Genomic DNA, 23,579 nt, shown 5'->3' on the forward strand with positions numbered 1-23,579 from the left:
TAAAGTTCAAAGCCCCATAAAGCAAGACGCTCAAGTAGATCATGACCAGGATGGTGAGCCAAATGACTCACATGAAACTCATAGTGAGCATGAAATGAGCAACCTGAGCAATGAAGGGCAGCCCGTCAACGATGATCTTGAAACCGATGAGTCTAACGAAGAAATAGAAGTCCCTTTTGAAACAAGACCCACCCGAACGAGGGTCCAACCTTCGAGATTCAAACACTTCGTGGTACAGGTTCCCCCTTCGGTCAAACACCCGACATCAACATCCAATCAGGTTGCCTCTACGGTATGTCACCTAATTTCTAATTTCGTGTCTTATAATGAGTTTTCCGCTAATCACAAAGCTTTTCTCTCGGCCATCTCTAATAATGATGAGCCCAAGTTTTTCAAACAAGCAGCTCAAGATGTTCGTTGGCGTGAGGCTATGCACAAGGAAATTAAAGCTCTGGAGAAAAATGGAACATGGACCTTGGAAGAACTACCTAAAGGCAAACGAGCTATAGGCTCCAAATGGGTCTATAAGATAAAGTTCAAACCGAATGGCGAAGTTGAAAGATACAAAGCGCGTTTAGTAGCAAAGGGTTTTACTCAAATGGAAGGGGTGGATTATCATGATACATTTGCACCGGTCGCCAAACTCGTTACAGTTAGAACTCTTCTAGCCGTGGCTGTAAAAAGGGATTGGATTATCCACTAACTTGACGTAAACAACGCCTTTTTGCATGGGGATCTCGATGAGGAAGTCTACATGAAGATCCCACAAGGTTTTTCTAAAGAAGTAGAAACTCGAGTGTGTCGTCTAAGAAAATCCTTATATGGGTTGAAGCATGCTTCACGCAATTGGTATCACAAGTTCACAACTTATCTTTTGAGCTTGAAATTCAAACAGTCCAAGGCCGAGCACTCGCTATTCATTTATGAGAATGCAAAAATAACGATAGTTGCTCTCATTTATGTGGACGACGTGATCATTACAGGAAATTGCCTCGATACAATTCAAGAAATAAAGGCGCAACTTGACAAAGAATTTAGTGTTAAAGACCTTGGCCCTCTCAAATACTTTATTGGCATAGAAGTAACCAAAACTAGCGATGGACTAGTTCTAAGCCAACGAAAATATACATTGGACATCTTAAAGGATAGTGGGAAATTGGGCTGCAAACCGAGTTCCTTTCCTATTGAACAAGGTTTGAAGCTTGACAAAGGTGACAATGAAGCGCGTGTCGATGCAGGTCAATATCGCCGTCTGATCGGCCGGTTGTTGTACCTTCAAGCCACACGTCCAGACATTACCTACTCAGTCAACGTCCTGAGCCAATTTGTAGCTGATCCGAGAACCAGTCATATGGAAGCGGCAAACCGTGTCCTTCGATACTTAAAGGCTACACCGGGTCAAGGCATCTTCCTTTCCCGAGCAGGAGATCCCGTCTTAAATGCTTATTGTGACACCGACTGGTTAGGATGCTCTTATATAAGACGCTCACGTACAGGTTACTTCCTCTTCCTAGGTGGGGCTCCTATCTCTTGGAGAAGTAAGAAACAGTCTGTTGTGTCGCGATCTTCCGCAGAAGCAGAATATCGAGCAATGGCGTCCACCGTTAGTGAAATTCTTTGGGTTCGTTGGCTACTTAGTGAATTACGAATTGACACTTCATCACCCACACCCTTGTTTTGTGACAATCAAGCTGCTCGTCACATAGCTAATAATCCGGTTTTCCACGAAAGAACTAAGCACGTTGAGATGGACTGTTACTTTGTTCGTGAACGCGTTCAGTCCAAGGAGATTGTTCCCATGCATATAAGCAGCAAGATGCAGTTAGCTGACTTGTTGACAAAAGGACTGACAGCACAGCAACTTCAATTTCTTCTTGGCAAGATTAGCATTACCAATTTGCATGCTACATCTTGAGGGGGAATATAGAATTTTATCTTATTTTCGCTGCTATCTCTTCCATACTTAGAGGAGTTATTTATGGGATGTTGTTTTTGGCATTCCTATTTATTTTGTCCTTGTATTCTGTTGCTGTAATTCAATTTTGGAACAATTCTTCTGCCTATTCTTTTCTCTCTTGTTAATTCCAATATACTCGACTTGTTTTCCATCCCTCCCCAAATAAACTGTCTTTGGATTTTCTCCAGATCTTTAATTACTCCAATTGGTGCAGCAAACAGAGATAGATAGTACGTGGGTAGGTTTCCTAGTACTGCTTTTGCTAAAGTTACCCGACCTCCGAAGCTTAGTGTTTTTGATTTCCAAGTCGACAATTTTGACTTAAATTTATCGATTATTGGATTCCATGCATTTTTTCTGTTCATATTGTCTCCCACGGGTACGCCTAAATACGTGAAAGGGAGGGCTGATGGTTCACATCCAAGAGGGGAGGCCCACTCACTTACCTCACTGGGTTCACCTCCAATACTATAAACCCGTGATTTATTGAAGTTCACCTTTAGTCCAGATACCATGTGAAAGCATCTTAATATTCTTGCTAGATTAGCGATATTTCTTTGAGACCAGTGACCTATAAACAATGCGTCATCTGCGTAAAACAAATGAGAGATATTAACGTTAGAGTTTGGGATTTTCATCCCGTCAAATAATCCCCGTTCCACAGCCGAGCTCATCATGACATGTAGTCCTTCCATAGCTATTATGAATAGGAATGGGGACATCGGGTCTCCTTGTCGAACACCTTTTGACATATCAAAATCCTTTGTGGGAGAGCCATTCACCAATACAGAAGCTTTAGATGATTCTAGACATCCTGCTATCCATCTCCTCCATTTTTCACTGAAATTCATCTGCATCATAATTGAATCCAAGTACTCCCAGTTGACCGAGTCAAAGGCTTTATTAAAGTCAGCTTTAAATAGCAACATCTTTCTTCCAGTTTTTTGAGTCCAAGAAACCAACTCGTTTACAATGAGAGGACCCTCCAAAATATTGCGACCTTCTAAGAAAGCTGATTGGACTTCATTGATACACCCACCGATGTGTTTCCTCATCCGATTAGCAAGGATCTTTGCTATTATTTTGTATAGGGCTCCTATGAGATTTATTGGACGATAATCTTTAAGGGATAATGGGTCTTTCACCTTTGCTGCTAGGGATATAAACGAAGAGTTACATCCGTTTGAAAATTTTCCCAATGTTTCAAAGTATTTTACAAACTCCACAATGTCATCTTTCACCAAGTCCCAATACGTTTTAAAAAACTTGAACGTAAAACCGTCGGGCCCCGGTGCCTTATCACTGCCACAGGAGCTGACCGCCAATTTAATCTCCTCCACCCCAATCTCCGCCTCCAACATATCTCGAGTTTCTTGGGACATCTTTTTAAATCTGTGATTAATTAGTTTTGGTCTAGATCTCTATCTCTCTTTGAATTTATCTGCAAAAAAGGAATGAATCTCTATTTTTATTTGGGATGGATTAGTAATCCACAAACCATCAACTATTATTCCTTGTATTTGGTTCTTGCGGCATCTGTTGTTCACATATCCGTGGAAGAATGAAGAGTTCTCATCCCCATCCACTATCCATTTTATCCTGAATCTTTGTTTTAAGTCCATTGTTGCTAATTTCAAATTCAACAACTTTTCTGTGACAGTTAGTTCTTGTTCCCAATTCATGAGGCATCAGGTCTCTTGTTTCCGCCAAGGCATCTATTTCCTCCATTTTCTTCTTCGATGCTTGTATCTCACCATTTTCTCTTGTATATTCAGCCTCTTGCCATTTCTTTATATTCATTTTAAGATATCTTAGCTTAGCTGCTAAGAAAGCATCAGCCCCTCCATACCCACGAAATTCAGACCACGCCTTCTTGACAACCCCTTCAAAACCTTCCTTTACCAGCCACGAGTTAAATAATCTGAATGGTTTTGCCCCAAAGTCCTCCTGCCTGGTGGTAAGAATGATTGGGCTATGATCTGAAAATTTTCTAGGGAGGACCGTACCTGAAGCATCTAGCAAGTATTTAAGAAATTCCTCACACTCTAGGAACCGATCAAGCTTGCTTAACTTTCTTCCTTCCTGTCTGTAGTATGTAAAATTGAAGCCACCCAATCTTAGGTCCTGCAGAGAATTGTTATTTATGAATTGGTTGAAATCTTGAGCACTGTTAGAACAAAAGCGTGAGTTAATTCTTTCTGTCTGTCTTCGCACCACATTAAAGTCCCCCATAATGATCCATCTCGCATTTCTACTGGCTTTTATCAAAGATAGCTCCTCCCATAATTTCTTTTTCATAGTCACCGACTGGGGAGCATATACATTTACTATCGCTAAATGTCCATTATCATCACCACAAATACCAATTACTATTAGAAAGAATCTCGATCTGATGATTTCTTTCGCCGTGAATAGTTGATTATCCCAAATGGTAAGTAGCCCTCCGGATCTTCCCACAGCTTCTATAATTTCAAAATCGCAGTTCCTGTTACCCCAACAATCTTGAATTTTGAAAAAGGCTGATGAGTTCGGTGTAGCTTCTCTCCGATTCTTTATCCTCATCTATATTTTCATTCACAGGCCTTGTAAAGTATTGAGGTAGCCTTCTTCTACCGTCATTAATTGGGCCAAGAGCAAAAGGCCAACATCCACCCATCCGTAGCAATCCATTAGGTGGTCCAATATCTCCACCACCAAAACCTTGAGTTTGAGACGTTCCATTTGTGATCATAGCATTGAAGACAAACGAATCTCGAGGAGCGTTAACGTTGTGAATCTTTTGGAGGACTTCAACCGTCACATGAACTTTTTCCTGTCTAACGACCGCCGGAACCTCCATCGCCGGCGATATACCTTCTGGCACAGGATCGGTTGTATCATGAAACTCACCTGAGTACACATCATTATTGTTCACTGTCGACTTAACTCCATTTTCATATTCCGTCACGATATTATCTTCATATCTGATCTCACCTTCTTCCATCTCCACCTCCTCATTCCTGTATTCCTCTCTAGCAGAAGACTCTACCATACTTTCTTCTTTATTCTCATCAGATTCCGAACCGCTAGCTTCAACTTCATCACCCACTTTGTCTAATTTGAATGGGTCCCAATTGTCGTCTACTTCGAACACCCCCACATATGTCATGTAGTTTAGTCCTACTGAAACGAGCACATTCTCATTAATCTTTTTTGTTTCGTTGGTAAGGATACTAAGTTTCATCTCCGATATGTTTTGCGACCCCATACTAATTTCTATCGGTTCAATTAGCCTTCCAAATCTTTTTGCAATGTCAGAGAAATTTCTTTCGTCCCATAACTCCAGTGGCAATCCTTTAATTTTTACCCATGCGACCCTTTCTCCACTTAGTTTAACCTTATTACCCGGTTCCCACCATTTGATCCACTCACACCATCTTGCTTTGTCATCTAGGAATCCCTTCACATCTTCTTCCATTCTGAATCTTATTCCGACATTCAGACCTCCTAGGTATTTTATACCGTAGGCACCTGCATCACCCGTTATCAGTTTTGTAGGGAGAGTAGACGGGCCATCAAGTTGTGTGCCTCCCCTACAAGCGTTAGACTGCTTTTTAACCATCTTCCCCAACAGGTATCTGCATATAATTCGATTGAGTCCGGTTGCATGGTGGTGCGATGTGTCTGAATCCCTGCGACAACTTCAGCGAAGGATTTATTGTGTTGGGTAAGGAGGCCATCCGATGCACTACTTTTCCGTTGTTTGCTTTGTTGGAACGACTTGCTTACGAACGATCTATCTGTAGGTTTAATCACCGTCACCGTTCTATTGAACCGGGGCTTTCGATCAAATCTTGGCGTATTGACATAAAGGTTCTGCCCCCTGCACTTAAGTCCCTGCAGTGAATCTTCCAGAAGTTTGTCATCCTTCACATCCTTGAATCTTACAAATGCAAAAAATCTCCTGCTCTTGTTTCTCTTCGTAGCCATGTATACATCCGTCACCTTCCCAAATTGCTGGAAAATCTTGTAGATTTCATTTTTTGTAACACCTTCTGGAAAGTTTTCAATATACATCGTTGTCGTTTGATGATTTCCTCCATAGTTCTGAAACCTACCGGAGGGTTTCCTGCCTCGCCGAAATACTTGCGTCCATTCGTCTCCTATTTAGTAGCCAGAACTCCAATTGAAATATGTTAGTCAACCAACTCCGATACTTAATACATACTTAATACGATGGAAATGTGAATGTCATTTTTGGTTATCTAAAGTTAGATGGGTAATCTCATATGGTGTTTAAAGGTTATAAGTTATGTCTAGTATTATTCAACTTTCGAATGCTTATGAAGTTATTCACTAAATTTTGAATTAGTATGTTTGATTTAATTTGTTTTTATAGCGTTCTTTAATAATATGTTGTTTGAAACTTTTAATTGTATTTTGATTTTTAACTAATGGTTGCTTCTTTGTGTGTTAAATTATCATAAATTCTTTATCTTTTAGATCGATCTTATTGACTTCTATATGTTTATGTACGTGTTTCATTTAGATCGATCTCACTGATGTATTAGAAAGTTAAAATGATTTATCATTTAGCATATCTGATCGACAACATTACCAAACAAAATTGGATCATTTAGATCTCATCATGGTTGGTTAAACACCGAATCATTCTATTTCCACAAAACAACTCATAAGTTGTAATATTTTAACTTACTAACTTAATATTATTTGGTATGGTTATAACCATTTTAAATATTTTTTAGTACAAAAAATAACTTATTTAGAAGATAATTTGTAACACTGTAATGTTTTTGATAACGTATAAATTAATCTCAAGTTGTTTTGTTTTTTTAATTTTAATATGCGTTTTGATATAATATTTAAAAGCTTCGGTATAATTTAATCCAAGACTACTAAATCAAGTCATGACGGGGTAAGGTGCTTTGATGCATATATTTTATTTTTATTAAGTATCCTATCAATGAGAAATAAATACTTTTATCATTTTATTTATTATAATATTAGTTGTGACATGTTTATTTAAAAAAAATAAACAAATATATATATATATATATATATATATATATATATATATATATATATATATATATATATATATATATATATATATATATATTATATATATATTTTAAATTTATAAGAACAAAAAAGTAAAATATTAGTTATTAAAATTGAAGTGTCTATTTATCTTTTAAATTTAAACTAATAAGTTAAATAAATAAACAATTAGAATAGTTGAATTCAATTTAAAAATTTAGAAATTATAAGGAAAGTTGTATTAAATAACTGGATATACATTTACTAGATTTAAGTATTATATGAAATTTAATAAAATAGAAAAAACCACAAAATGACACATAGATATAATTTAATCTAAATTTACCACAAAATGACATGTGATATAATGCATAAGAGGATGACAAACAATGTTTTAAAAATCCGTTTAAACCGGCCGGTCGAACCGGTTGGACCGGGAACCGGGGGAGGGAGCGGTTCAATTATCACCAATGTTTTAAAAAACCGGTTTTTTAGTTGAACCGGTATGAGAACCGGTTCTCGATTCAACCGGTTTCTATAATTTTCATTTTTTTTTCTTATTTTCATACACATACATACACATATAAATCATGAATTTGACGTCTACAAGTTAAAACATTAAAAACTAGTTGTGTGACCCGTATGTTATACGGGTTGGATAAAACAAAAAAAATTAAATATGAAGGTTTAAACAAAAATTTATTTAAATTTGAAATTTGAAATTTAAAAGGAAACATATTTAATAGTATATGAGTTGTAATACTGTAATTTAATGGTTAGTTTTAAATAAGACAATTATTAATTGAGGTGTAAATATGATGTGTTAATTAAAAAAAGATAAACAATGAGAAAATGACACATGGAAAAACCATTTATTTAAAAATACCAAAAAATGACATGTGTCCAAGTTAATGAGAGAGTGACATGTGGCAAAACTATTTTCATTTATTAAGGAGGATATACATAAAAATAAGTTATACATCAATCCAAATACATTAAAATAACACATAACAATAAGTTTTAGTGTTTACATCAATTCATATACGTCAAAAAAAAAAAAAAAGTATAATATCGAACAAAATATAGTTTTAGATGAATACAAACACATTAAAAAAGTTTATAACATTTACCATATGTTTTTATTTTGAGAAAATTAAATAGATTTAAAAAAAATCACCAAAGTTTATTATGCAAATAGTTCTTATCTATGTGTTTTTATTTGGTTGAACTGGTTCAACCGGTTTTTTATGACCGGTTCAACCGGGTTTTTTCTTAAAACCGGCCGGTTCAATCCGGTTCGAAAATCGACGTAAAACCGGTGATAACTGAACCACTCTCTCCCCTGGTTTCCAGTTCAAACCGGTTTTTAAAACATTAATTATCAACGGTTTTACGTCGATTTTCGAACCAGATTGAACCGGTCGGTTTTAAAAAAAAAACCCGGTTGAACCGGTCAAAATAAACCGATTCAACCAAATAAAAACACATAGATAAGAACTATTTGCATAATAAACTTTGGTGATTTTTTTCAAATCTATTTAATTTTCTCAAAATAAAAACATATGGTAAATGTTATAAACTTTTTTGATGTGTTTGTATTCATCTAAAACCATATATTTTTTTAGATAAATATGTTTTCTATGTAATCATTAATTTGGAATAACTTGATAAATTTTAATTGTCATCGTACAATGATTGAGATGGCAAACGGGCAACAAGTTGTGCCGCTAAGCCTTTTTGAATGGTAAAGTCAATTCTTTTAAAAACTACATCCGAAGATCTAGGGGATATAACATTACTATGCATGATTCGTTGTACTCTTTTAAGAAGCTCTACCGCATCCGGTGCGAGGAAATCAAACGTATCAAATGCAAATGGTATGAACACGTGTTGATTTTCCAGACACGATCTCTAATGTTTGGTGACTTTGCCTGTGACTGCTTTTAAAGCAGCATGTACCGCTGTGAAACCCCCAACCCTCAGGCCCACGAGAGGGGATACCCTTGTAAGATCCACACATGCGTGTTTCTTCCGACCCATCCAAAAATCAAAATGTCAGCCGGTCTGAAGGTTGACCTTCCTTCTGTCGGGTCAGTCAAGAAATTAACATGTGCCTCTTTCTTAGCGGAAACTCCGACATGCTTAAATATATCAAACAAGACATCCCTAACCATATCGTGCCTATATTTGAACCCCGGGAGTTCTTTACAGTGAACTGCATGCTCTCCAAAAGAGTCCAAACATGCCTTGCGACACACAAGATATATCTCGTCAGTTGGGAAAATGGGAATCATAAGTCGATATTTGAGAATAGTATGATACGCCACGGGAGACATGTGTTGGCCAAGCCCATCTATAGGGATAGCCAGACGAAAATCTTGAGCATGTGGTGCACATAAGCACTGGAAAACCGCTTTCTACCGAGCTGTTATGTCGAAATGCACTTCCATATTTTGGACAATTTTATGAAAACAGGCACTTGCCAGTGTATTCTGGAATTTAGGGGGGGGGGTGCCTTTAGTAGTAAAATTGTTAAGGTCGAAATCTGAAAGCTTGTTGCGAAGGGATGCCAAGACACAATCATAATCAGAAAATATAACATGTATACCGCTATCCCGTAAGATGTGGTCTTGTTATGTGTTATTTTAATGTATTTGGATTGATCTATAACTTATTTTTATGTATATTTTTAATGTTTTAACTTGTAAACGTCAAATTCATGATTTATATGTGTAGGAAAATAAGAAAAAAAAATAAAAATTATAGAAACCGGTTGACCCGCCGGTCGAACCGGGAACCGATCATCATACCGGTTCAACTAAAAAACTGGTATTTAAAACATTGATGACAAGTGACAAAATTATTTTCATTTATTAGGGAGGATATAATAAATAAAGTGCAGACAAATGTATAAGTTTAATTAGATATATATTTTTGGTACAAGTTTAATTATATGCTACATGAGTTGTTGATTCAATGTTCATAAACTATAAGACAATTAACTGATTCCCCACTATTTTCTTACGTATCAAAACCCCTAATCGACATTCATGTCATTTTCAAAGTACGATCTATATCATTGCATTTAAGTTTTATGTCTCTTCAATAATTGCTTAACTCCTAAGCATTTTTAGACCATTATTTGTACAAATTTTGATAGTGTGATTGAAAACGAATGTTTATGATCACTCTGCAATTATTGTTTGGTTAACGAATTCCTTTTGAGTACCATTTCCTGATAATGATGTTTGAGTTGTACAGAAAAGTGAAGAAATCCTATTTTTTGTCATTAAATTATTAGTAATAGTAAGAATATTGTTAGCAGAAATAATATATTTCTTGTTCAGTTAGTATTTTAAATTAAAATAAAAATGTTAAAATCATATCATAAAAATAAGAATATTGTTGTTAGTGTTGTTTAAATATTAGGGACAACCCATTTATTTTTAAGCCTATTGGACTAATTCTTTCAAAAGCCCAATATTCTAATCAGCTTCGAAGGCGTCAGCAACGCTTTCAGTCGATTTCTATGGAAACTCCAAAGGAATTCTCTTTCTACAGAAGCCAACAGTTAGTTATTTGTTGTTTACTTCTTTCTTTTTCTCATTCAAGTTAATCGATTTCTTATTTTCTTCTTTTTTTGATTTCCGAATTCGTCCATCCTGAAATAGCACCGATAATCAGTGAATCAGAATCGAAAGTTAGAGCCGAAAATTGATGTCTGAATCACCGGAAGTTTGAAGTTTTAGTCTTTCAGAATCGAGTTAGAGACGAAATTATCAAAGATTTTGTTTCAAAAAGGTTGTTTTTTCCAATAGAAATCTCTGTTTGATCAGACTTCTAGGACTTCATCTCTTCAAACCTCCCTCCAAGTCCCTCAACATATTATGAACTAACCTTTAATCTTTCCTCTTCGTTGATTTTATGATAATCGAATAATTATTAGATTTTGAACACCCAATTCTGAGAATCAGAGTACAATTGAATCTTGGGACTTCAATCCTTAATGACTTTGCACTCCAACTGTTCGATGTTTGTCTTGAACCAGATCCGCCACTTGAATTCAAATGCATATATTGTTTTTCTTTTTCAAACTCAAACGTATATAATAAAGGCATACACAAACGTATATAATAAAGGCATACGTTTCATTAATTCATCAATTATATACTTATTGTACATGACTTCTGTAGAGAAATATTCATCTTTTCATGTATTGAAATATCTTGTTTCACTAGTGAGATCTATAAATACACGACTCATAAGCATATATTTATTTTGAATCTCTAATGACGAAGTGTTTTGATGTTTTAGTTATTCTCATTGTCATGGTGATCTTCCTAGCAGACAAAGCACATCCACAACGCTGCTTCGTTTTTGATATTGAGGATTGTATTCCAGCAATGAACGATAATACACCACCCAGTGAAAAATGTTGTGATGAATTAAGACAACAGAAAGATTGTCAATGTCCTTACTTACAAGTTTTCTTCGAATTTGAGAACATTATTAGTGGTTGTCATATCGAATTGAAAGAACCTTGTCCCTATGATCCTCCATACGCCGACCAATAAAATCCATTTTTACCATATATATTAAATAATTGCCTTGTTTATGTACAAGAGACGATATCCAATATCTATGTGCATCTTAAGTTCTTATTCTTATATTAAATAAAAATGAAATGATATTGTTCGTTTGTGGCTTGAGTTTCATATTTCCCTAGGCATTACTAGTCTAATCCATATCCACAAAGACAAACATCATAGCTTATTAATAATCAAAATAATCAAAATAAATTTTAGCAAAATGACAAACATCATGTTTTTCATTAAACTATAGTAAGTATTATTTCCATAATATCTGTTATGATAAGTAGTTTAAATATTCTTTTGCTTTAACTCAAAGAAGAAGGAGATGCATTTGTGTAGAAATGTATGTATTATGTACGATTTTATAATTGTTTTGATAAGAGTGAAACGTTGGAGTTACTAGTTAGTATATGTTCAAGCTAGCGTGATGGGTTCTTTTTGTACAATACATATAAGTATATAAATTTTTAGAAGCATCAAGTTTACTAGAGAAAAATGGTTAAATGAGTTAAGGAGGTCTTTGTTTCTTACATAACACCAATTAACTGTAACGTAATATTTTTCTTTTATTCAAATTGACTCATTCAAAATCTTCAAGTTGTTAAGCAATTGTTGTTGAATTAATAATTCTTTCATTTTTGTTAAAGTAAAATAACAAATAAAACTAAATCATTGGAAAAAGGTAGAAAGGTAAAAACAAACTAAACTTGTTACACGTATTTTTATCAATTTATAATTTTTTTTATATCAACTTAATTTTATGAGTAAATTACACGAATAGTCTCTATGGTTTAGAGTAATTTGCGCGTTTGGTCCCTAATTTTTTTTTTTTAACTTGGAAGGTTCCTACTGTTTGTTTTTGTTATGCACTTAGTCCCTGTCTTACTTAAAAAGAATATTTTACCCTTGATTTTTTAATTTATTTAAATAAACACACCCGCAATCCCACCCCACTCACCTTATCTTACCTACCCCACCATTTTCTCTATTTAAATAATAGTTTTTTCAGGTAAGCCAGAGACCAAACACGCAACAAACACAAACAGTAGAGACCAAACACATAACAAAAACAAATAGTAGGGACCTCTCGAGTTAAAAAAATAAGTTAGCTACCAAGCGTGCAAATTACCCCAAACCATAGGGACTGTTCGTGTAATTTACTCTTGTAAATACCTGCAATGGAGGGTTTGATCTTCCCATCCTTTATGTCCTGCAAGTACTTGGGGCAGCTTCGTTTTTAGTGCCATATTTCATGACAATGGAAGTAGTCAGCATCCTTCGGATTGGAAGAGGGATTAGCAGAACCAGCCTTGGTCCCACTAGAAGAGGATCCATCAAGAGACTTTCCTTTGCGGCTCTTGGAGGGAGCCTTCCTCTTCTTTCCCTTCCCATGTCCGATTGCCAGAATAGGGGCATAAGTAGTAGTAGTAGGAGTAGACACAACCGATTTGCCTTTCAAGTTGCTCTCTGTAGTCCTTTGAAGGCCTTGAAGCTTGCTAAGAGTGACCTCCTCCTTGTTCATATAATAGGTCATATGAAACTGATCATACAATTAGGTAAATAGTGTAGAATAATATCTATGGTCAACTCTTCATCAAAATTAACATTCAATTTTAGCAAGCGGTCCACATATCTCTGCATCTTTTGCAAGTGGGTTGTGATGGGTTCACTATCCTTCATTTTGGATGTGATCATGGAGGCAATGATCTCATATCTCTCCTGTCAAATACTTTGATGGTATCTTTCCATCAAATCATGATACATTTCATAGGAATAGTTGTCCTCATAGGACTTCTGTAGCTCAGCAGTCATGGTAACGATCATAAGACACGAAACCTTTGTCGCATCCCTCTCTTGAGTAGTGTGTTCAACGATTTGTTAAGGAATGGCAATGGTTACATCAATTTCCTTAAGCTCTTTATCCAAGACATATTCTTTGTCCTTATAGCGAATAGCCATTCTGATGTTACGAATCTAGTCATTGAAGTTCGAGCCATCAAAAAATGACCCTCCCACATAGGTTCATGAGGGAGAAAGAGCCTGAAGGAATTGGTGTTGAAGCATTGTTTGGGATAGACATCTGAAAAAGAAGAACAAAGTTTAGATTATATGAGGATCCTTAATATTACACCCAAATGAAATATTAAGGTTAGGACCCAACACAATATTCTACAATTGCGAAGAGGGATGCCGTAATCTAATTGTAAAATATTTGAAGGTAGGTAAATGGCGATTTACCAATTTTCACCATAAAAAATGAAATAGATCATTAAGTTTTAATTGGTTTGAAATTCCTAGATCTTTGAGATTCATTGAACTTTTCAATAACATGTTTAAATCTCGATTGTGCCCTTCAAGTTTGTGACCGGGATGTCGAGGATCACAAACAAGGTGTAAATAACCATGCAAATTAACTTGGTACACCCAATGTTACAAATCACCTAATCAATGTGTCGATTAACCACACGCGCTCCATTGATCTATGATTAACACCAAGCTACCCTTTGCCACTCATTGTCAGTCTCATATTAATGTGCCAGTTAACCACACACGCTCCACTAACTACTTAACAAGGTGCAAAGTGTAATTTCATGGATTAGCACCATTTTCACATTTTCCTAAAGCAACTAAGATTGGAAATTTAATAAAAGTTTAGTTACCTTATATATATCATTATATTTTTAATGAGGGAGAATTAGTGTCCTATCCTACCCGTTCGGCTAACGACCCTCCACCAATCAAGAAAGCGGTGGGTGAGAGTGGTCACCCATTAAACCGCCATTTTATAGGTAATAACCTTATACCCCCTTATAAACCGACTTCGGGAATGAAGCCTACTAACGGTAAGATTGGCTAGTTTTACATATACATATATATATATATATATATATATATATATATATATATATTATTAAACTTATAATATTATAAAGTATAAGGGTTGAATTTTAACTTTTAAAACTCCAAGGATTGAGGTTAAAGATTCATTGATGAGACTTTACAAATTCCAAAACTAGATGGCAAGTTTTGAAACTTGTCAAAACTCTTCACATTCATAACTTCATGAGTTTAATTGGATTTTAATGTATGATATCTTTCATTTTCCATAACTTGATGACAAGTTATGGAGGTCATTAAAATTCATCTAGATTATTTTTCTAACAACTAAAATTATCACATAATCTATGATCTAACTAAACTCATATTCAAGATAATTTCAAGTCAACAATTTGAAGGCAACTTTGTTTATCATATAAAAACAACAATTATTTTAAAACTTTGACAATTATCTTGTGGTTGGATGAGCACAAGCACTACCATATCATAAAAAAACATTTCCAATGATCCAAAACAGTTTGTGGTAGTGTTCTCAATCCAAACCAGGCCAAGAAACTCGAAATTATGCAAACAGAGCCTTTAACTCATCGAGTGCATGAACTGGACTCGACGAGTTGCTCTGTTACCGAGTGGACTCATTGAGTCTGTTCATGGACTCGGTGAGTTCACCAGTCAGAGGCCAAAATTTCTACTTTTTCAGCTTTGAAAAACTAGTAAGCATCAAATATAATAGAAAACAATCATAGGCTTTGATACCATTGTTGGTTTTTGAGTACTATAACACTCCTATGGTGCACATACAACCCTAAATGCTTTGGATCTATGTTTTCTCTAATTATGCATGCATATTCAATTTTTCCAAAGCATTCTCCCTAGCTAGCATACAATTGAAGTTATACAATTTAAACTTAGTTTGGATGCTTACCTCTTGAGTAGGGTAGAGTTCTTGACCTTTGAAAGCTTGAGCACCTCAAGTGTGATGCTTATAATGGTTCACAAACACCAATATGCAAGAGGAGGTTTTAAGAGAATAAGTTACTTATCTTAATAGGTGTGGCAACCGATTTTGGTTCATGGAGGTTCTATTTATAGTATGACAAATGCTAGGGTTACACTTTGTAAACCTTAATGCTCCATGACTTTTCACATTTTTATGCTCCATGGGTTTAACCTCCATGGGTTAAATTATTGGTTTAGCCCATCTAAATAATCATGGATCATTGGCCCACACTACAAGAATCATTGATTTACATAATCAATCCCTATATATTTAATTAGTCTCTTTTGATCATAAAATTAATTCCAAATTAATTCTTAATCAATACTAATTAAATATATTATACTTGTAATATATTAATAAACCATAAATAACCTTATTCTAAAAAAGTCCATCCTATCATATTGCATTGATGAAGGCAACCCAAAAGGACCATGCTTCTATCGGGTCAAGTACATCCCAATTATAGTTATGGGATTAGACACCAAATCCAACACCTTCTTCGTTCAGGTGCAAATGATTGGTGACGATTGGTTATGGGTTCGTACACTCTTGAACAGAGGGTTGTAGTTACCTAGGAGCAATTTTCTGAGATGTTTCGCTTAGGGTATTGCCCTATGGTGTAGAGGGAGAGAATAAGAGTATTTGGATCTGAGGTAGGGGACGGAGACGATGACTGGAATCACAAAGATGTTTACGTAGAGGGCTCTTTTCTGCCCTATTTTTGCTGCTTCTGAGCAGGCTCATATGAACCTGTACTTGAGTATGCTTAGATGGATATCCACCAGTTTGTGTCCACTCAGCGATATGGTTCACTCATTGAATTATAGGAATCCGCAAGGAGGCGGGAGAATGAGATGGAGCTCCAGTCGAGAGAGATGAGGCAAACTGCTATGCAGTCGCAGCCTGCGACAAAGCGTTTGAAGCCATCTGATTCGAGGACTGGAGGACAGAGGGGCTGCACTTGTAGTATGTGCGGAAAGGTTCATGAGGGTTCCTGCCGATCATCTATTGGATGCCACAAATGTGGCTAGGAAGGGCAAATTACGAGGGATTGTTGCCATCCGACCCCAGTACCAAGTGTCAGGATTTGTTACCATTGTGATCAGGTTGGCCATGTGAAGGTCAATTGTTTGTTGCTTGCTGCCAAGCCGGCATAGGCCCTAGCGCTAACCACTTTGACGATCATTGATGGATTCCAGGTTAGGGCGGAGACCCAGAAGGCTCGGGGTTGTGCTTTCTAGCTTACTACCGAGGAGGCCAGGGCGGCACCGGACGTCGTTACTAGTATGTTCCTATTTATTTTTTCAAGTTATTTTTTATATGCTTATGTTTATGATTCTGTTAGGTACCTTCCTAGAAAACTCTTTTCCTTTTTGACTTGGGTGAGAGTTGATCTCTTGTATTCTAGACGATCCTTAGGGGATTTGATATGCCTATTTAGGAGTTAGAGTGTCCGTTGCAGGTTTCTATCGCCAACAAACACAGGGTTTGTGCATGTAGGGTATATCAGGGTTGTGTTTTGGTGATTTTGGGGGTACCTTATCTGATTGACTTGATTCTGATCCCCATGGGAGATGTATGCGTGATAGTCAGGATGGATAGGTTGAGCAGGTTTGGTGCTATGATAGGCTGCGAAGGTCAGTGGGTGGTGGTTCGAACTCCAAGTGGGGGATAACTAGTTATCTATGGGGAAGGTACCAGGATCGGGTCGGCTTTTTGCTCTGTTGCCAGGGTTCAGTAGTATATTCAGCTTGGTTGTATGAGTTATCTTGTGTATGTGATTAATACTCGGGTAGGGGAGCAAACTTTAGTTTCAGATTTGCCGATTGTTAGGGATTTCGCTTACGTGTTTCCATAGGAGTAACCCGGTGTGCCTCCTAAGAGGCAGGTTGAGTTTAAGATTGATTTGGTTCCAGGTGCGGCTCTGATTGCCAAGGCACCGTATGATTGGCACCATATGAGATGCAGGGAGTTGTCCTCTCAGCTTCAGGAGGTGTTAGGCAAGCAGTTCATCAGACCAATCAGTTCTCCGTGGGAAGCCCCAATATTGTTTTTCAAGAAGAAGGATGGCTCGTATCGGATGAGCATTGATTACCGGGGGTTGAACAAGTTGAAGGTGAAGAACCGTTATCCCCTTCCACAGATTGATGACCCTTTTGTGCAGTTATAGGGTGCATCTTGGTTCTCTAAGATCGATTTGAGGTCAGGGTATCATTAGGTGAGGGTTAGAGAAGAGGACATGGAGAAGACTGCATTTCAGACTCATTATGGTCATTGCGCGTTCGTTTATGGATTTGATGAATTGGGCTTGCAGGCCGATGCTCGATAGATCAGTTATTGTGTTCATTAATGATATATTGGTGTATTCCAAGACTAGGAAGCAGCACATGGAGCACCTTCAAGAGCTTCTTAGTGTCTTGAGGCAAGAATAGTTATATGTTAAGTTCTCGAAGAGCGAGTTTTGGGTACAAGAGGTCCAGTTCTTTGGGTACCTCGTTAATCAAGATGAGATTTTGGTCGATCCAGCCAAAATCGTGGTGGTTATGCAGTGGGAGGTCCCGAAGTCTTCTTTAGAGATTAGAAATTTATTAGGATTAGCAATGTATTATCGAAGATTTATTTAGGACTTCTCTAAGATTGCATTACCCCTCACTCATCTAATGAGGAAGAGTTTGGATTTCTGTTGGGGCCTAAGCAACAGGATGCATTTGAGATACTAAGGCAAAAGTTGTGTGAGGCACCAGTGTTGACCCTTCTTGAGGGTGTTAAGGACTTTGTGGTATTTTGTGATGCACCCATCACCGGTCCGAGAGCAGTACTTATGCAACATGGGAGGGTTATTGATTATGCTTCTTAGTAGTTGAAGCCGCATGAAGTCCGTTATCCGACTCATGAATTGGAGTTAGGAGCAGTGGTGTTTGCTCTCAAGATTTGGCAGCATTATTTGTATGGGGTCCGGTGTACTATCTACATGGATCAAAAGAGTTTGAGATATCTCATGGATCAGCCGAATCTGAATATGAGACAACATAGATGGATTGACGTGGTCAAGAATTATGACTGCGAGATTCTGTGTCACCTCGGGAAAGTGAATGTGGTCACTAACGCTTTGAGCTGCAAGGCGGCCAATTCTTTTATTGAGACTCTATGGATGAGAATATTAGTTGATTATCCGCTTCTTGATCTAATTAGGGGGGATCAGGCTGACGGAGTCAAGGAAAATTGGAAGTGGGAAAGACTCATGGGTGAGGTTGACAAGCTCGACACTCACAATTGAGGATTGTTAACCCAGTATGGATGGTTATGGGTGCCAAACTTTGGTGAGGTCAGGCAGAATGTGCTGGAGGAGACACACAAGTCTTGATTTTCGATACACACCAGAGACACCATGATATATCAGGATTTGAGGCTTAGTTATTAGTGGTTGTGCATGAAGAAAGAGATAGTCTGGTATGTTGAGAGGTGCTTGACCTGCTGAATGGTCAAGGCCGAGCATTAGAGGCTGCATGGCAAGTTGCAACCATTGGAGGTTCCCATGTGGAAATGGGAAAATATCATTATGCATCTCATCACCAAGTTTCCTCGAATGTCTAAATGATTCGATGCAATATGGGTTATTTTGGACCGTCTGACCAAGAGCGCCCACTTTCTAGCCATTTGAGAGAGTTATTCACCCGAGAAATTGGCTGTTTGTATGTGCACAAGATTTTTGCTCAACATGGTATTCCAGTCTCCATTATATTAGATCGAGATGTTCGGTTCACATCTCATTTTTGGCAGACGTTCCATGAGGAACTAGGTACGAGGTTACATCTTAGCATTACTTATCATCCGCAGACTGATGGTCAGAGTGAGCGGACTATTTAGATACTTGAGGACATGTTGACAGCCTGTGTCATAGACTTCAGTGGGAGTTGGGACTCCTACCTTCCCTTAGCTAAGTTTTCTTACAAAAACGGTTATCACTTAAGTATCATTGCGCCACCCTTTAAGCTTCTTTATGGGGGAGATTTGTTAGGTGCATAAATTGCACCTTTTCATAGTTTAATTTCATGTCTATTTATAGCATTGCATTGCATTTTTAGTGTAATATTCATTCATTTTGCATTTAAGGACATTATCGAGGATCTATCGATATTTCACCATTTTTGTGGATGTTTCAGGGTAATTTGAAGATTGGAGCATGCTTAGGATGGTCAAGGGAAGCTCTCGGTGAAATTTCAGAACTTTTTGAGCTAAATTGAAGAAATGAAGAAAATTGGAGATTAGCTATTTTGCAGTTCATTACACGGCCCGCGCTTTGGCACGGCATGTGTTACACGGGCCGTGTTTTGGAAGTTTTTCAGCACATCAGGATCATTACACGGCCGTGTAATGGCAAGGCATGTGTTAGACGGGCCGTGTAACGTGATCTGATTGAAATTCAAATCTTTAACTTCCGATTTATCATGTTCTTCTGGCATATTCAAAAATAACTTCGACTTGGAACTTCACGGGGCGATTTTGGAGAGTTTATATCATCATATAACACTTTGGAAACACTTTAATTTGCTTTTTGTAAGTTGATTTGAAGATCATACTCGTTAGATTTGTAGTTAACTTAGACATGTGTGGCTAATTTCTCAATCATTTCTGATTCTGGATTCCTAAGTGTTTGTTGTTAAGTTGTAATTTGCACTTGATTTTATGTTTATCATCTATTAATCTTTGATTTGATCTTATTTATATATTTGATTGGTTCTCTTTTCACTTGATCAATGAATTAGGGTTCTTATCAATCTAGTTAATCAAATTATGAAATTTGTATATGTTTTATGATTTGATGTTAGTAACATGCACTTAATTGGTTGTAATTAGATCAAAAATTAGTGTAATCAAAGATTAGATGTTCATATTCCCGAACTTATGAGGAATGTTGGATATTGTTGGTAATTGTTGCAAGATCTTAATGTCATTTATTGATTTGATGTAAGAGCTTGTTTGAATTGAATCAATTAAATGAAGTTTTATTTAAAGAACATGCTTTGAATAAAACACTTTTGTCAACTTGGGTATTAGAGCTTGTTAATATCTAAATTACCAACCTAGATTGAACATGAATCACCGTCATATTACATTCTACAACATAATGCATGTATAGGAATCCGAATCGGAAATGTATTTCTTTTATTGATTTTTAGTATTAATCTTATTTACTTATGAAGTTTAATTTTAGTTCAAACATAACCCACCCCCACTTTAATATTATTTCTATGATGTGTGAGAATATAGCTAAATAGGAAGTCTCGTATCCCTGTGGATCGACCCTGCTTATTCTATACTATCTTTAAAGAAGTAGCAGTGATTTGAGTTTTATTGTTATTATTTTATCCCATTATTTGTTGGTTTGACAACCAAAAAAATTGGTGCCGTTGCCAGGGATACGGTAGTACTAATTGTTTATGCCAAGATCTTTTCGCACATGTACACCTTTACCTGTTGATTTGGAGATAGAGAAATCTGCTAAACAAAGAAGAAAGCAAGCCAGGATTTTAAAGAAACAACAATCCGAAGTTTCTTCATCAAATCCATCAACCCCATCTTCACGAACATCCAAAAGTACCAACCTATCATCTTCACCTTTACCCGAATTTGAAACCATTATCCTTACTCCTACCATGGGATACAACCATGGCCAATATCCTCCACGTCCACCACCTGAACAAACCTTTAGACAATGGGCCACTCAATATGTCACCCAACAACCTTTGTGCATAAATTACCCTGCAACAATCAACTTTGAACTCAAGTCTGGACTCATCCATTTGTTACCCTCATTTCGTGGTCTTGAGAATGAAGACCCAAATAAATTCCTTAAGGAATTTCATGTAGTCTGTGTGGGTATGAAGCCACATGAAGTTACAGAAGATCAAATCAAGTTAAGGGCATTCCCCTTTGCTTTACAAGATTCAGCCAAGGAGTGGTTATATGACTTACCACCGAGGTTAGTCACAACATGGAATGAACTTGAAAGGATGTTTCTGGATAAATATTTTCTAGAAATGAGAGCTTCAGCTTTACGCAGAGAGATAATTGGTATCAAGCAACAAAAAAGAGAAGCCTTGCATACTTATTGGGAATAGCTCAAGAAATTGTGCTCAAGATGTCCACAACATGGGATTACAGAATATCAGTTGTTGCAGTATTTTTGTGAAGGAATGTCATCTTAGGATAGGAGATTACTCAATGCATCAAGTGGTGGATCTATAGCTGATAAGACTCGAACAGAAATCAGAGTTCTTATCAAGAACATGGCAGAAGAGTCCAAGCATACAGTCCAAGAAGAAGAATGGTACAGTGATGCAACAAGAGGAGTGAAAGATATTTCTACCCCAAAAATTGAAAGTCAACTTTCTGAGTTGACTAAAGTAGTGATGATGCTTGCAAAGGACAAGGGCGTGCAACCACCAACAGTTAGACCTTGTGGTATTTGTACACAAGTTGGACATCCCACTGATATGTGCCCCATGTTACAAGAAGATGTAGAGCTAGTTCAAGCTATGGGATTTTCAAGTCAACAACAAGGAAACTTCCAGCCAAGAAGCAATCCAAATTGGCATCAACCTAATGCCAATTTTCAGCCAAGACCACCATCTTATCAACCAAGACCCCCATTTCAAAATCAAATGCATCACCAACACAGTTATCAACCACATTTCCAGCCAACTCAACCCCCTCATAAATCTCAATTCCAACCTCAAAGCATGCATCAAGGAAGTAGTTCAAGCGGATCGGGAATGTCTTTGGAAGACATTGTTAAGAGTTTAGCCATAAGTACTCAAACATTTCAAAATGAGACCAAGGTGAGCATTAAGACTTTGGAGCAACAAATGACTCAACTCATCACTTCTGTGAGTAAATTGGAGTCACAAGGCAAACTACCCGCGCAAACTGAGAAGAATCCAAAACATAGTGCATGTGCCATCACTTTGAGGAATGAAAAAGAATATGAAGGTACTAAGATGGTTGAAGAAGAAGAAAAGATAGAGCTAGAGAAAAAAGAAGAGAATTCAAAAACACATTCCAAGCAAGTTCCTATTGATGCAAAAGTCACTCCTCCTCCATTTCCCTCAAGATTAAGCAAGTCAAAGAATGAAAGGGAAGACAATGAAATCATGGAGATGTTCAGGAAGGTTGAGGTAAATATTCCTCTTATTGATGCCATCAAACAAGTCCCTAGGTATGCTAAATTTCTTAAGGAATTATACACATCTAAGAAAATACTGAAAGGGAATGAAACTTTCAAAGTGTGAGAAAATGTGTCAGCAATGTTACAGAAAAGACTACCTAAAAAATGTAAGGATTCGGGTGTTTCACGGTTCCTTGCTTGGATGGGTATTCCGGTTTCCATCAAATACCCGTTGCACCCGAGGACGAGGAAAAACTACTTTCACATGTCCCTTCGGAACATTTGCATATAGGCGAATGCCTTTTGGACTTTGCAATGCGCCAGTCACTTTTCAAAGGTGCATGGTAAGTATTTTTTCGGAATATGTTGAGGAAATCATTGAAGTTTTTATGGACGACTTCACAGTTTATGGTAATTCTTTTCATGAGTGTTTGGGTAATTTGAAAAAGATTTTGCAAAGATGTATTGAGACCAATCTTGTTTTGAATTATGAAAAGTGTCACTTTATGGTGGACAAAGGTCTCATACTAGGTCATATTGTGTCTTCTAAGGGTCTAGAAGTGGACAAAGCAAAAATAGATGTCATAAAATATTTACCTTATCCCACTTGTGTTCGTGAGGTACGCTCATTTCTTGGTCATGAAAGATTTTATAGAAGGTTTATCAAAGATTTTTCCAAGATATCTCGTCCCATGTGTGAGCTCTAGAAAAAGATGCAAAATTTGAATTTTCCAAAGAGTGCAAGCAAGCTTTTGATCAGTTGAAAGAGTTGTTGATAACAACACCAATACTTCAATCACCGGATTGGAGTTTGGCTTTTGAAATCATGTGTGATGCCAACAATCATGCAGTTGGTGCAGTGTTAGGGCAAAGAAAAGATCGTGTTCCTAATGTCATTTACTATGCCTCAAAAACACTTGATAGTGCACAAACCAACTATTCAACAACTGAGAAAGAATTACTATCTATTGTCTTTGCTTTAGA

At 36.9% G+C, this 23,579-nt stretch overlaps 2 protein-coding genes and 1 long non-coding RNA gene across 3 annotated transcripts; 2 read left to right on the top strand and 1 right to left on the bottom strand.

Annotated features, from left to right (window-relative positions):
- Positions 1-754: 754 nt before the first annotated feature.
- Positions 755-1,915, top strand: LOC111880023 (uncharacterized mitochondrial protein AtMg00810-like). The gene has a single exon (XM_023876440.1). It carries the CDS (start codon positions 755-757, stop codon positions 1,913-1,915), a length of 1,161 nt encoding a protein of 386 aa, XP_023732208.1.
- Positions 1,916-3,529: 1,614 nt separating this feature from the next.
- LOC111880022 (uncharacterized) lies at positions 3,530-4,255 on the bottom strand. Its single transcript, XM_023876439.1, has one exon. It carries the CDS (start codon positions 4,253-4,255, stop codon positions 3,530-3,532), a length of 726 nt encoding a protein of 241 aa, XP_023732207.1.
- A 6,204-nt stretch (positions 4,256-10,459) lies between these two features.
- Positions 10,460-11,692, top strand: LOC111880029 (uncharacterized). The gene is made up of 3 exons (XR_002846314.3): positions 10,460-10,567; positions 10,669-10,798; positions 11,312-11,692. It is a non-coding gene; the product is annotated as an uncharacterized LOC111880029 (long non-coding RNA).
- Positions 11,693-23,579: the final 11,887 nt, after the last annotated feature.

This window comes from Lactuca sativa, chromosome 4 (genome assembly GCF_002870075.4).
Source record: "Lactuca sativa cultivar Salinas chromosome 4, Lsat_Salinas_v11, whole genome shotgun sequence".
In the NCBI taxonomy this organism is placed as follows: domain Eukaryota; kingdom Viridiplantae; phylum Streptophyta; class Magnoliopsida; order Asterales; family Asteraceae; genus Lactuca; species Lactuca sativa.

Bases quoted from the DNA above. Each gene is read 5' to 3' on its own strand.
- LOC111880023 (XM_023876440.1), top strand. From the start codon at position 755: ATGAAGATCCCACAAGGTTTTTCTAAAGAAGTAGAAACTCGAGTGTGT.
- LOC111880022 (XM_023876439.1), bottom strand. From the start codon at position 4,255: ATGAAAAAGAAATTATGGGAGGAGCTATCTTTGATAAAAGCCAGTAGA.